The 13,330-nt window shown below is 28.7% G+C and overlaps 1 protein-coding gene across 1 annotated transcript in view; it reads right to left on the bottom strand.

Annotated features, from left to right (window-relative positions):
* Window positions 1-6,350, bottom strand: part of LOC111620962 (transmembrane protein 170A-like) — a 10,760-nt gene extending 4,410 nt beyond the window's left edge. The window contains exons 1-3 of the mRNA XM_023362990.1: window positions 6,303-6,350; window positions 6,038-6,223; window positions 5,763-5,933 (exon numbers count right to left, since the gene is read on the bottom strand). Coding sequence (XP_023218758.1) covers window positions 5,763-5,933; window positions 6,038-6,134 — 268 coding nt within the window. The 5' untranslated portion in view covers window positions 6,135-6,223; window positions 6,303-6,350. The remainder of the gene's footprint in view (window positions 1-5,762; window positions 5,934-6,037; window positions 6,224-6,302) is intronic.
* Window positions 6,351-13,330: the final 6,980 nt, after the last annotated feature.

Here is a 13,330-nt window from a genome sequence, read left to right as displayed (position 1 = left end):
CTGCCAGCCCATTTCTACAAACAAATATTATATTTTTAATTGTGTTGGGATTGTCACCTGTGGACATTTTAAACTGTTTTACATATTCGTGCAGAGGCATAGCCTCTAAAGAAAGGTTGTCTCTGCAATGGAAATAGTTGTTCCTGGTGATTAGAGATGGCAAGTAAACTTGGACTCGTATCCAGATGAATTTTATATTTTATTAAAATTAGTGTTAATTGTTTTTAAATTCCAATATTATTAAATTTAATTGGCAAACTAGATGAATAATTTTACTTTTGAATACAAATGTTTCTAATGCAGAAGATTCCTAGGACCTGAGTTTTAACTATTGTTAATAACATAAATGATTTTTTTATGAAGTATTATATACTGCAAATAACATTAATAATGATCTATGTACTGTGACATTACCAATGATGATTAGGGACTATTTACTTACTAATGCAATATTATAACTTTTATATAGATAAGAAGTTACATAAGATCAAAAATTCAAAGATGTATCGTTTAAAATAATATTTTTAATTCAATTATTTAATAATTTAAATATCTTACATTACAGATGTGGTCTTGTGTACTGCCTGCCATCCAACAGAAAATATCATTGCCTCGGCTGCTCTGGAAAATGACAAAACTATCAAACTATGGAAGAGTGACACATAGTTAAATATTTTGGAATAAAATCATAAATTTCATCATTTTTCATATGCCCATGAGCAAAATATAAATTAAAGCCAAGGACAATCACAAGAGAAATAAAATTCTAATTTTAAACCAACACAGAATCACCAAATAATTTTGAACATTGTATTTTCATGTAAAATTTATCAAACCAACTTTGAAGAAATGCACATAGAATAAATCAATTCTTCATTCACAATATTTGTGCTTTTTGGATAGGAAAAACATTATAGAATTTTAAATGATCATTAATCAACAAACTGAAATGGTATTGTATAAACATTTTGAAAGAAGTACACTAAATTCAGTTAATCTAAATCACATAACTGGTTATTGCTGTACTCTGAATAGAAAATAAACTTTAATAATATATATTATATATGTATAATTAAAAGTTATTTTAGATTAAACATATTTTAAATGATTTGGATTAATAAGGGGTTCAGTGTACATTTTTTAGTTTGTTGAAAAAAATATAAATATTTTTAGAACTGGACCAGAAAGAAAACTCCTGAGTTTTGTAAAAAGAAAAAATCAAATTTCACCAAAAAGTTTAGAATTGTGAGAATCATTTCTTATATGATGTTGCATTAAAGTTGTACAATTTTGTCCATAATTCAAATAAGTGATTTTTATTTTTGAAATTAATAAAATTTACTTTCTTACCTGCAAAAACTTGACAAGCTGTAATTAAAAATGTTTTTAACTTGAAAATTATTGAATAGTCTTTACATATAAGCTTTTATTCAGAAAAATTTCTTCACTATATATTACTGTTCAATCAAAAATGAGGAGGGATATTATCGTTTATTTGTTCTATTCATTGTTCATGTAAAATATCTATCTAAATATTTTTTATATATTTTGATACAGGTTTTCAGATTACTCTTCGCTTGTGCATTTAACATTGTTGTATTGATATAATTCATTATTTAAAGTGATAAATAGCTGAAAAAGTTTTCTAATTTAATTCTTGTTTAGTTTTAATGGGGGAAAAATATATGTAAATAATGCTGTGTGTTTTGAATGATGATTGATGGATCAAAAATACTACAAATAATTTTTCACCTTTTATATTACAGTTAAGAGTATATATTATTCTAATTTAAATTTGCTAAAATAATTACTATTAGTACACTTAGCCAAAAATTAAGTACAGATATTTAATCATTAAGGATTAATTTTAAGAATGTTTATTTCAAATTAATGTACTTGAAATTTGATGGATCTGTCTTAATTTTTAAAATGTTTAAAAAAATTAAGCAAATTTATGATGTTAATAAAAATAGTATTTAATAGAAAAATTGTCGATTTAATTTTGTAATTATAAGTAAAACAAACTTTTTGGTTAAGTGTACTTTTGTACAGTTAACTAAGAATTAGCCAAATATTTGGGCTGCAATTTGAAAATAGTGTAGATGTATAAGTTCCACTGTCGTCCGTCCGTCGTCTTTCCTTAATCTCGAGAACGGAGTTAGATGAAATCAGAGACCAGATATGGAAGCCTTGATTAACTATATATGAACATCCTATGTAAACCGGAAGTTGTTATTTCAATTCAAAAATCTTCCCCCAAAGGTGTTAATGATCGGTCTATTGTTAAAGGAAAAGTATAATGTATAGGGACAAGCGGACAGTAATTTGAGGTGGAGAGAATATATTTTAAACTAAAATTAAAAATTGCAGCCAGACAAGACCATGTTACAATAAATTATTCGTTCGATTTTATATTATATGTATTCCTCTGTCTCTAATGGCCGACTTCCCGACATATTCTCACAGTATATAAATAGTATCCAAAAATATAAACCAAGGCAAGATTATACTTATTTATTTTGAATAATGTGTTCTCAGAAAATAACTCAATCGTCAGTTATATCGGGTTTCGGAAAAATAATCATGTATATGTTTTACGTATCATTTTTTAAATCTGAGAGTAGAATAGATTCGTTATATTTCTTCAAAGTAAATCACGTATCTACCAAAATAAATTTCACTACTTTTTTTTTTTAAGTCTGAATCATTAGCAAGACATTTCAAGTTTTTGGCTAATATATCTAACATCTCTTACTGAGGAAAACAGTTTTCACTGCTTTTCTTTTTGAAGATGCTTTCTAATTCGATGATTGTATGAACATCAGATAGTTGTTCTTGAACACTAGCATCCAAAACTAAGTTCGTAATTAGACCAACTGCAACAGAATCAATATTTTCGCAATAGAGAAAAGCCCTTATCCATGTTCCTCGCCTTGTGATGACAGGGAAAATGCATTGCTTCATAATACATAGCGGCTCTTGCTGGAGCTTTCTTTAAAACTTTCATCTCCGAAATAAACATGTTTACGTGTTAAATGTCCCAAAGTACTAATTCACGGAACAAATTAAAAGCAGTACTATGCATGGGAATGAGATTTAAGTTGACAAACATTGGTTTTAAATTTCTGAAAGCTGAGTTAGATGCCGGGTCTGTTAGAACAGCCCACGCTCATTCGTCTTGGTATTTAATGCCATCCGACCACAGCTTCATGCAGGCATCATTAAATGACTGCATTGCGTGGGCAGCAGCACACTCTTTCAGCTTATATATCTAAGTTTTCGTTGTTTCGTGCACATAAAAAAAACCAAGCTATTCAATAATATCCTTAACATTTTCTTAATCAGTAATATAATGTTCAAACAAAGTACTGTACTTTCAGTGGCGTGCCGACATTGGAAGCGGTGGATGCGCCGCTTCCCTTGTATTTTCTAAAAAATAAATACATATTGTGCGATTATTTTCATATAATTAAAATGAATATTTTATTATAACCGCATTATGTATCTTATTACAAATTTCTATACTACACGTGAAAAAGAAGATAAGATCGCTATTGTATATTCGAATATTAGTGGCGGAGTGGAAGCGCCGTATTGTCGACATCCAAAAAGCCAGATTCGCGCACGCGCTTTACGGAGCACCGACATCACCCGGTTTAGCCGGTGGAAGCCTTGGACCTCGGTTGGATGCGGTATACGTGCTGCATCCACTTCTATCGAGGACCGGTTCCGGGCTGTTAGCCGCCCTCGCCCGATTATGCGAATCACGAGTAGATTTATAACTTAACCCGACCGATAAGCAATGTTCCCTCTAAGCTGCGCGGCCGCGCAGGCGAGCATGCACACCGATTTGAATTGTTGTTTACTTATTTCTCACTCTGTCTGCAACATGATTATTGTTGCGTATATTTCGATTAAATACATTAAATCATTGACAAAAGATAATATTTCGTATAAAAGTATGTTTTAAAATGAATTTTAATCTCTACTTTATAATTAATTATTTTAATTTTTATAGGAAAAAAATAAGATTTTATATATATATATATATATACTCAGAATCTGCTCGGCAAAAATTTTTTTTGCTCAGAGAAGTATATGTTCTGCTCATCTATAAAAAAAATTAGAGGGAACATTGATCTCTAGTACCATGAGTCTTATTTCTCTGTCACTAATTCCATTGTATTATTTTAATAATTTTATTAAGGCCAATATTCATAACAGCAAGTATGTAAGAAATCAACTTAATTCAATCTTGTGAGTCTTCTACAATAAGTGTTGGATGAAAATCCTAGAAAACTAGCACACTAAAGAAATGTTGCATTTCCAATTCTTGAAATGGCACAAAGGAACATTACATGTAGGATGATGTCAACATTGAATCCAGTGTTGATTCAAAGGAACCTAACATAAAAAGAGAAGAGGTTTCCAACTTTTACCATGGAAGACAGTGATATGTAACTTATTAGAGCAAACATATGCTTATAATACAACTTCCAGCACCTAAGTTTCTCACAAATATAAGCAAATGTTTTCAGTCTTTTCAGAGGCCCTCTTCAGGTATTAAAATAAGAAAAACAAATTATTCTATCAATCTTCCTTATTTCAAATATAATGACGATAAGGAAGAGCAGAACATTGGCAGCTAAATTTTTTAACTTAATGGCAATAAGGAAGATCAATGAAATACATTTTTTCTTTCTTATTCTAATACGTGAAGAGGGCATCTGAAAAAGCTTTGTATTTGTGAGAAATGCATGTGCTGGAAGTTATAAGTGCAAGTTTACTCTAAGCTAAAATTCCAGCTTCTGTGCCATTCTGTGCTTTCATGAACTATAGCTACACTGGCCAAAATATACAGACACCAATTGAAATAAATCATACAGCACTGTCCTCATAATGCTGATTAAGATCCAACATTGCATTAAAAATTATTTTATCCCATCGATAAAATATTTCTCCAGAACTGATAAATTATTCCTTGAAGGAAAGGAAGAAACTCACTTTGAAAAAATTAATATTATCATTATTGAAAAATATTGACCAAATAATTTGACACATTCATAAGATACTAAGGTATACTCCCAAGTCTGCTGAATTCATATATAAGTATATATTGATCTCTGATGTGATTTTAGTGTAGTAATCAATGGAAAATAATGTGTATTTTAGAAAGATCCTGTATATAATTTTGTTCAATTTATCACTTAACTTGCTACTTAATAATAATTGCCACATAACTTTAATTTAGATATAGAAATTTTGTTATTTTGAATTTAAAAAATTATTTGCATCCTTGTGTAATTAATCAATCATGTGAGAGTGTACATACAAAAAACCAAAATTAATTTATTTTTAATTAAAAGTTAAAAAAATACATAATAATTACTTTTTATTACAGTGTAAATTTTGTTACAAATGCAAAATATGCAATAATGACATCAGTATATTATTCATTTACAATTTATACTTTGATAAAAATGTTTAAATGAACAAATTTTATATTTTATGTTAAAAAGAATTTTAATATTCAATTGTGTTTAATAATTTAATAACAAAAATATTGAACACAAAAAAGATTTATTATTAAATATTCAAATTCAATAATAATTTTGTTATATAAATTTTTAAAAAATTCTTAAATTATTAGAGCTAAGACATCTAGTCACTAGGACATATGATTTTTTTATAACTATTTATATGATTATATATATATATATAATACACACACACACCACTATTGCAATAGTTAAAATTCTTACTTGTAACAACACCGCCTGTTAAAGGTGCAACAACTCCAAATATTACAATAAGAAGAGGCATGAAACGACCTAATTTATGTTTTCTTAATGTTCCAAATGCTATGCCTGCTGCAATAAGATGTACAAATAGTGATGAAAACAAAGCCCATAAAAATACTTGATACCACATTTCTGAAAAACATTTTTTATTTTAATTTGTTTTAAAAATTATATTAAAACAAGTGTGAAATAAATTTTATTCTAAATTTGTAATAATTTAACAATTCATTTTATACCTGCAAATGTGTCCAGAGGATCAGATGGAGTTAAGCCTATTACATTTATAATTGAATCTAATTCTGAAGTTTCAAAATCTTCTGCTGCCGAAGCCATTACTCCATTAGAAATATTTCCATTTTTAAAACTCTATTCCAGCTGACATTAAGTTTGAAAGCACTTTAATGAAGTATCCTATACTGAAACTAAGTACAAAAAAATATTTCATTATCTATAAAATTTTAAGAATTAATAATTATTTTATAGATAAATATATGATAGTACTTTTAGTAAGCTTGAGGCAGTATTCAACAGGTAAATATTCTTATAAACCTGTTAATTCAAAGTAAAAATTATATATCTAAAATATTCTATATACCTTCTTAAGATTATAAATATAGCTTATATATTCTCAACTTTGTAGAGAATTAGTTTAACAAAAAATAAAAATATTTTCACAAAATCCAAGATAATAAACATGATGTTTATTCAATAAATAAAGAAAGTATATAAAAAACTAACAACATTTAAAATATCCAATGGGACCAAAAATATAAATTCAAAAAAGTTTAAAAACAAGAGGAAAATCACTCAATCTGTTCAAACTTTAGAGGTTACTCACCTCTAAAAGTTCACCCCACACATTCAAAAAAAAACACCTAAAACAAGGAATTATTTATTATTTATTCTCACTTTCATTATACAATTCTAAGTTACATATCATATGCATTTTGCCAAAGTGAGTGATGCCACTTCAGTGATAAAATTCAATCTGCATGAGGTGTATTTATAGTTTACAAATCTATCACATTATCTATCTAGACAACTAAAAGCATCATAATAATTTCCAGATAGAAACACTATAGAACACCTCAAATATCAAATATAAAACAACACAGGATGAATTTTATAGGGAAAAAACTGATAGACCTATTCCAAATGATCATATGCAAACAATAATACAGAAACTAGATAACTAGCTATGAAATAAAAAAAAATAATTAAAAAAAGCATAACTTTCAGAAATCAGTTACTTATTGAGAAAAGTGTTCAATGTCCCATCTTAGATCCAATTTCAGCAGAACATAAAGAGAATAAATTATCTGAATGACAAACAAAAATCAAATGTAAATTATCAGTCAATGGAATGTTAAATATGGTCTAAAGGGCNATTTTTTTCATAGGTAAAATACTTATTTATTATTAAAGTAAATATTTTACCAGAGGATTATTCATTTTATATGATGATCTCAGCATGAGCATAATCAACTGGTAACAGTTTGTGGGTGTGTTTGTTAATAGCGGTCACTCTGCAACAAGAGTGCGCTGCCGTTTGTAGGCATTTAGGAACAACGGTGAAAGAAAGATGGCAGCGCCTGCACTATTGATAGTATCGTGTGGAGGAATCTATAATTCTAAAATGAGCTTTTAGAGGCAAAAGAAGGGTCCCAATTGTAAAATTTAACCATTAAATAGATTATTGTTGAAAGAGCATTCAAAGTAGCCACAAAAATAATTAGAATGCTCACGCGGAGTTAAGCGGAAGTATAAAAGAACACACCCTTTATTACATTTCATGTTGTACAAGGGTTTTACCCAATTCCCGAACCGTGTTAGAGTGAACCTGTGCTATAAAAGCACCGTGTTATATGGGGGATGTTCCCAATTTTCGAACCGTGTTAGAGTGAATCTGTGCTATAGAAGTGCCGTTTTATATGGGGGTTACCTGTACTTCATCTAAATTAACATAGACACAGGTTCTAGCATATTTAGCTGATGATGCAAGTCCTACAGCAAATTTCAAAATTGATTCACAATTTTTTTTATTATAGTTGATAACCTACTCACAGGAATTCCAAATTCTTTGATGCAATGTCTTCTTTTTTGGAGCCTTTATCAACTTCCCTCAACACATTAATTTTTTCAATAATACTTAAACACTTTTGCTTTGGCATTTCTGTACTACAATATAAAACCATTCATTCTTCAAACTTGTATTTTTAAATAGAGAGTTGAAATGCAACTTTTCAATTTTAAATGCTAATTCAATTTTAATGTTTCTAAGAACTCTCAAAGACAAATTTAGGAAAGTTCCTTTAAACTTTACATAGCATTAAATACTGTAAAACAATTTAGGTATGATCATCTCAGCCATCTACACAAGTATGACTGCTTTCTCAGTTAAATACTGTACTGTACATAATAAAAGATGTCAATGATATCAATATTCATTGTACAGGCTGCCCTGATTTTATGACAGAGATGAGTTTCCCAGAAGAGGCAGTGTAAATAAAATCAGTACAAAATTAATCCATTATACTGTACAGTACAGTATTATGAAGTGAATAGGGGGTACATTCCTGGTCGTCCAAAAATTTATACAGTTTAGTAATTTTTTCAATGAAAACATTTAACTATAGGTTACAGTATTACTATAACTCTAAAACATTTGTTAATTGTAAATTGTTTAGGTCCAAATATCCTCATAATCATAACATTTGTCTCTCTTCTTTACAACTGGTAGCCATGTGGGGGCAGATTACATGATGTTTAAAAAACTAACGACACGTATTTCTCACACATGGACTAAGGTTTTACAAAGGGTTTACAGATTGATACCTGAAATTGAACTTACATTTAAACTCAACCCAGGTGAAGTAATCTATTTTTAATGATCAATACTCCTTACAATTAAAAAAAAAATTTGTTACATAAAAATTCAACTTTGTTATTTAGAGGCAATTTTACTTATATTTTCGGCTGAAAAACCAGTGTACAATGTAAAAATTCTTTACACAGAGAAATTTACTGTATAGAAATTTGTAATAAAGAAGTTTGACGGTATTTTCAATTTGAAATTGGTTGAATCTGTAGATGCAAGTTCTGCATCTACAGATTCAACCAATTCCAAATTGAAAGGATGGTAAGTGTTTTTATTTGATTTGTTTTATCTAAAAATGATGTTTTTAAGCATAAAATCATTCCCATCTCTAGAAAAATAATAAATTTTTAAAATGCACACTTAAAACAATGAAACTATTTTTGTGAAGATTAATTGTGAAGAGATGGTAAACTGAAGTTTTGTTTGATTGCCATTTTACATGATTTCGTTTATCACAAGAATATTATACATAAATTCCAATATCTGTTATAGTAGCTGTTTATTCGTTCATACATATATATGTCAAGAAATTACAAGAATTCTAGAAGACTATCTTACACCTTATCTTTAACCAATAAAATTTCACATAATGTTTATAATGAAAGGGGGAAAAAAATATAAAACTAGTGTTGATAAATTGAAAAAAACAGGTGTTTTATATAAATTAATTGTAATTATCAAAACCCAAAAGATTATATAGGTGAAACAGGGAGGACTTTAGAGTTAAGAATTAAGGAACACGAAACAGCGATAAGTTTAAAAAATAATAATTCTCTTTGGTTTAACCATATAAAAAATAGTAACTGTCAGATTGATAGAAACAACATTAAAATCCTTCATTCAAAAAAGACATTTATAAACATAAATTTAAAGAACACATTGAAATTATAAAATCTACTAGTAAAAATTTAATCAATATCTCTAATGGTATGCAAATAGATCAGCAATGGTATAGTTTGATAGAGGGCATTACAACAAAAGTTTCTCTATAATGTAAGAGTCATACACCATAATGTAAAGTACAATATATTGTGAGTTGAGAAAAAATATTAATGTCAGTAGGTATGTATTCTTTGTAATTTTTTAAAGAAAAGTTTATATTTTTGTAAATAATTTTAGAAGGTTACTATAATTACAGTTACCCTACTGCTATTTGAGATTAAAAATTTATCTTCGGGAATTTTTAATGATTGTTTAGAATTTTAATGTAATATGATATACGCCCACTTTAAAGATAATGTATTTTAAAAAAGAAAAAAAACTTCATTGTATTATAAAAATATTTATATATTAAATTTCTATGGTTTATTTATATTTATGTAATAAGGATTGGTGAATAATGTAAAAAAAATCCAGAAGTGTCATATTAGTGTGGCAGAAGGATTTGTAAGAAAAAAATCATGGAAAACCTTTTTGATATGATAAAATAGTTTTTATGTCAGAAGATATAATCTACACAAATTATATTGTTATATTACTGATTGTTCTAAATTTTTTAATATAGCACTGAAGAGGGCTTAAAGATAAAATAAGCCCAAAATGCATTTGTAACCTGTATCTTCAATAAACAGTGTTCCTGACCTAAAGGCTGTAAGATAGTCTACCAGAATTCTTGTAATTTTTCGGATTAAAGAGACATATATATGTATGAATGTATATTATACATGATGTTTGACACAAGAAGACATTAAAACTGATTATCATTTTCAAATCATATACCTGTTATAGAACAGAAAAAAAAAAATGTACTGTATTTAGGGGAGATCGGGGCAAGATCGGCATGTTAAGCTTTACTTAAATTTTGTGTAATAAATACTGCTGTAAACTGAAAAAAAAGCTTTGCATATTGTCTATTGGAATGTTACCTTACTATAGAACTGGTTAAAATCAGTTTGGAAATAAAAATAATTAAAANAAGTTCCTCGCCTTGTGATGACAGGGAAAATGCATTGCTTCATAATACATAGCGGCTCTTGCTGGAGCTTTCTTTAAAACTTTCATCTCCGAAATAAACATGTTTACGTGTTAAATGTCCCAAAGTACTAATTCACGGAACAAATTAAAAGCAGTACTATGCATGGGAATGAGATTTAAGTTGACAAACATTGGTTTTAAATTTCTGAAAGCTGAGTTAGATGCCGGGTCTGTTAGAACAGCCCACGCTCATTCGTCTTGGTATTTAATGCCATCCGACCACAGCTTCATGCAGGCATCATTAAATGACTGCATTGCGTGGGCAGCAGCACACTCTTTCAGCTTATATATCTAAGTTTTCGTTGTTTCGTGCACATAAAAAAAACCAAGCTATTCAATAATATCCTTAACATTTTCTTAATCAGTAATATAATGTTCAAACAAAGTACTGTACTTTCAGTGGCGTGCCGACATTGGAAGCGGTGGATGCGCCGCTTCCCTTGTATTTTCTAAAAAATAAATACATATTGTGCGATTATTTTCATATAATTAAAATGAATATTTTATTATAACCGCATTATGTATCTTATTACAAATTTCTATACTACACGTGAAAAAGAAGATAAGATCGCTATTGTATATTCGAATATTAGTGGCGGAGTGGAAGCGCCGTATTGTCGACATCCAAAAAGCCAGATTCGCGCACGCGCTTTACGGAGCACCGACATCACCCGGTTTAGCCGGTGGAAGCCTTGGACCTCGGTTGGATGCGGTATACGTGCTGCATCCACTTCTATCGAGGACCGGTTCCGGGCTGTTAGCCGCCCTCGCCCGATTATGCGAATCACGAGTAGATTTATAACTTAACCCGACCGATAAGCAATGTTCCCTCTAAGCTGCGCGGCCGCGCAGGCGAGCATGCACACCGATTTGAATTGTTGTTTACTTATTTCTCACTCTGTCTGCAACATGATTATTGTTGCGTATATTTCGATTAAATACATTAAATCATTGACAAAAGATAATATTTCGTATAAAAGTATGTTTTAAAATGAATTTTAATCTCTACTTTATAATTAATTATTTTAATTTTTATAGGAAAAAAATAAGATTTTATATATATATATATATATACTCAGAATCTGCTCGGCAAAAATTTTTTTTGCTCAGAGAAGTATATGTTCTGCTCATCTATAAAAAAAATTAGAGGGAACATTGATCTCTAGTACCATGAGTCTTATTTCTCTGTCACTAATTCCATTGTATTATTTTAATAATTTTATTAAGGCCAATATTCATAACAGCAAGTATGTAAGAAATCAACTTAATTCAATCTTGTGAGTCTTCTACAATAAGTGTTGGATGAAAATCCTAGAAAACTAGCACACTAAAGAAATGTTGCATTTCCAATTCTTGAAATGGCACAAAGGAACATTACATGTAGGATGATGTCAACATTGAATCCAGTGTTGATTCAAAGGAACCTAACATAAAAAGAGAAGAGGTTTCCAACTTTTACCATGGAAGACAGTGATATGTAACTTATTAGAGCAAACATATGCTTATAATACAACTTCCAGCACCTAAGTTTCTCACAAATATAAGCAAATGTTTTCAGTCTTTTCAGAGGCCCTCTTCAGGTATTAAAATAAGAAAAACAAATTATTCTATCAATCTTCCTTATTTCAAATATAATGACGATAAGGAAGAGCAGAACATTGGCAGCTAAATTTTTTAACTTAATGGCAATAAGGAAGATCAATGAAATACATTTTTTCTTTCTTATTCTAATACGTGAAGAGGGCATCTGAAAAAGCTTTGTATTTGTGAGAAATGCATGTGCTGGAAGTTATAAGTGCAAGTTTACTCTAAGCTAAAATTCCAGCTTCTGTGCCATTCTGTGCTTTCATGAACTATAGCTACACTGGCCAAAATATACAGACACCAATTGAAATAAATCATACAGCACTGTCCTCATAATGCTGATTAAGATCCAACATTGCATTAAAAATTATTTTATCCCATCGATAAAATATTTCTCCAGAACTGATAAATTATTCCTTGAAGGAAAGGAAGAAACTCACTTTGAAAAAATTAATATTATCATTATTGAAAAATATTGACCAAATAATTTGACACATTCATAAGATACTAAGGTATACTCCCAAGTCTGCTGAATTCATATATAAGTATATATTGATCTCTGATGTGATTTTAGTGTAGTAATCAATGGAAAATAATGTGTATTTTAGAAAGATCCTGTATATAATTTTGTTCAATTTATCACTTAACTTGCTACTTAATAATAATTGCCACATAACTTTAATTTAGATATAGAAATTTTGTTATTTTGAATTTAAAAAATTATTTGCATCCTTGTGTAATTAATCAATCATGTGAGAGTGTACATACAAAAAACCAAAATTAATTTATTTTTAATTAAAAGTTAAAAAAATACATAATAATTACTTTTTATTACAGTGTAAATTTTGTTACAAATGCAAAATATGCAATAATGACATCAGTATATTATTCATTTACAATTTATACTTTGATAAAAATGTTTAAATGAACAAATTTTATATTTTATGTTAAAAAGAATTTTAATATTCAATTGTGTTTAATAATTTAATAACAAAAATATTGAACACAAAAAAGATTTATTATTAAATATTCAAATTCAATAATAATTTTGTTATATAAATTTTTAAAAAATTCTTAAATTATTAGAGCTAAG

The sequence above is a fragment of the Centruroides sculpturatus genome, unplaced genomic scaffold, assembly GCF_000671375.1.
Source record: "Centruroides sculpturatus isolate CEXI.00-Female unplaced genomic scaffold, Cexi_2.0 scaffold252, whole genome shotgun sequence".
Classification (NCBI taxonomy): Eukaryota; Metazoa; Arthropoda; class Arachnida; order Scorpiones; family Buthidae; genus Centruroides; species Centruroides sculpturatus.
Note: the sequence above shows the minus strand (reverse complement) of the source record. Positions and strands in the feature narration are given on the sequence as shown.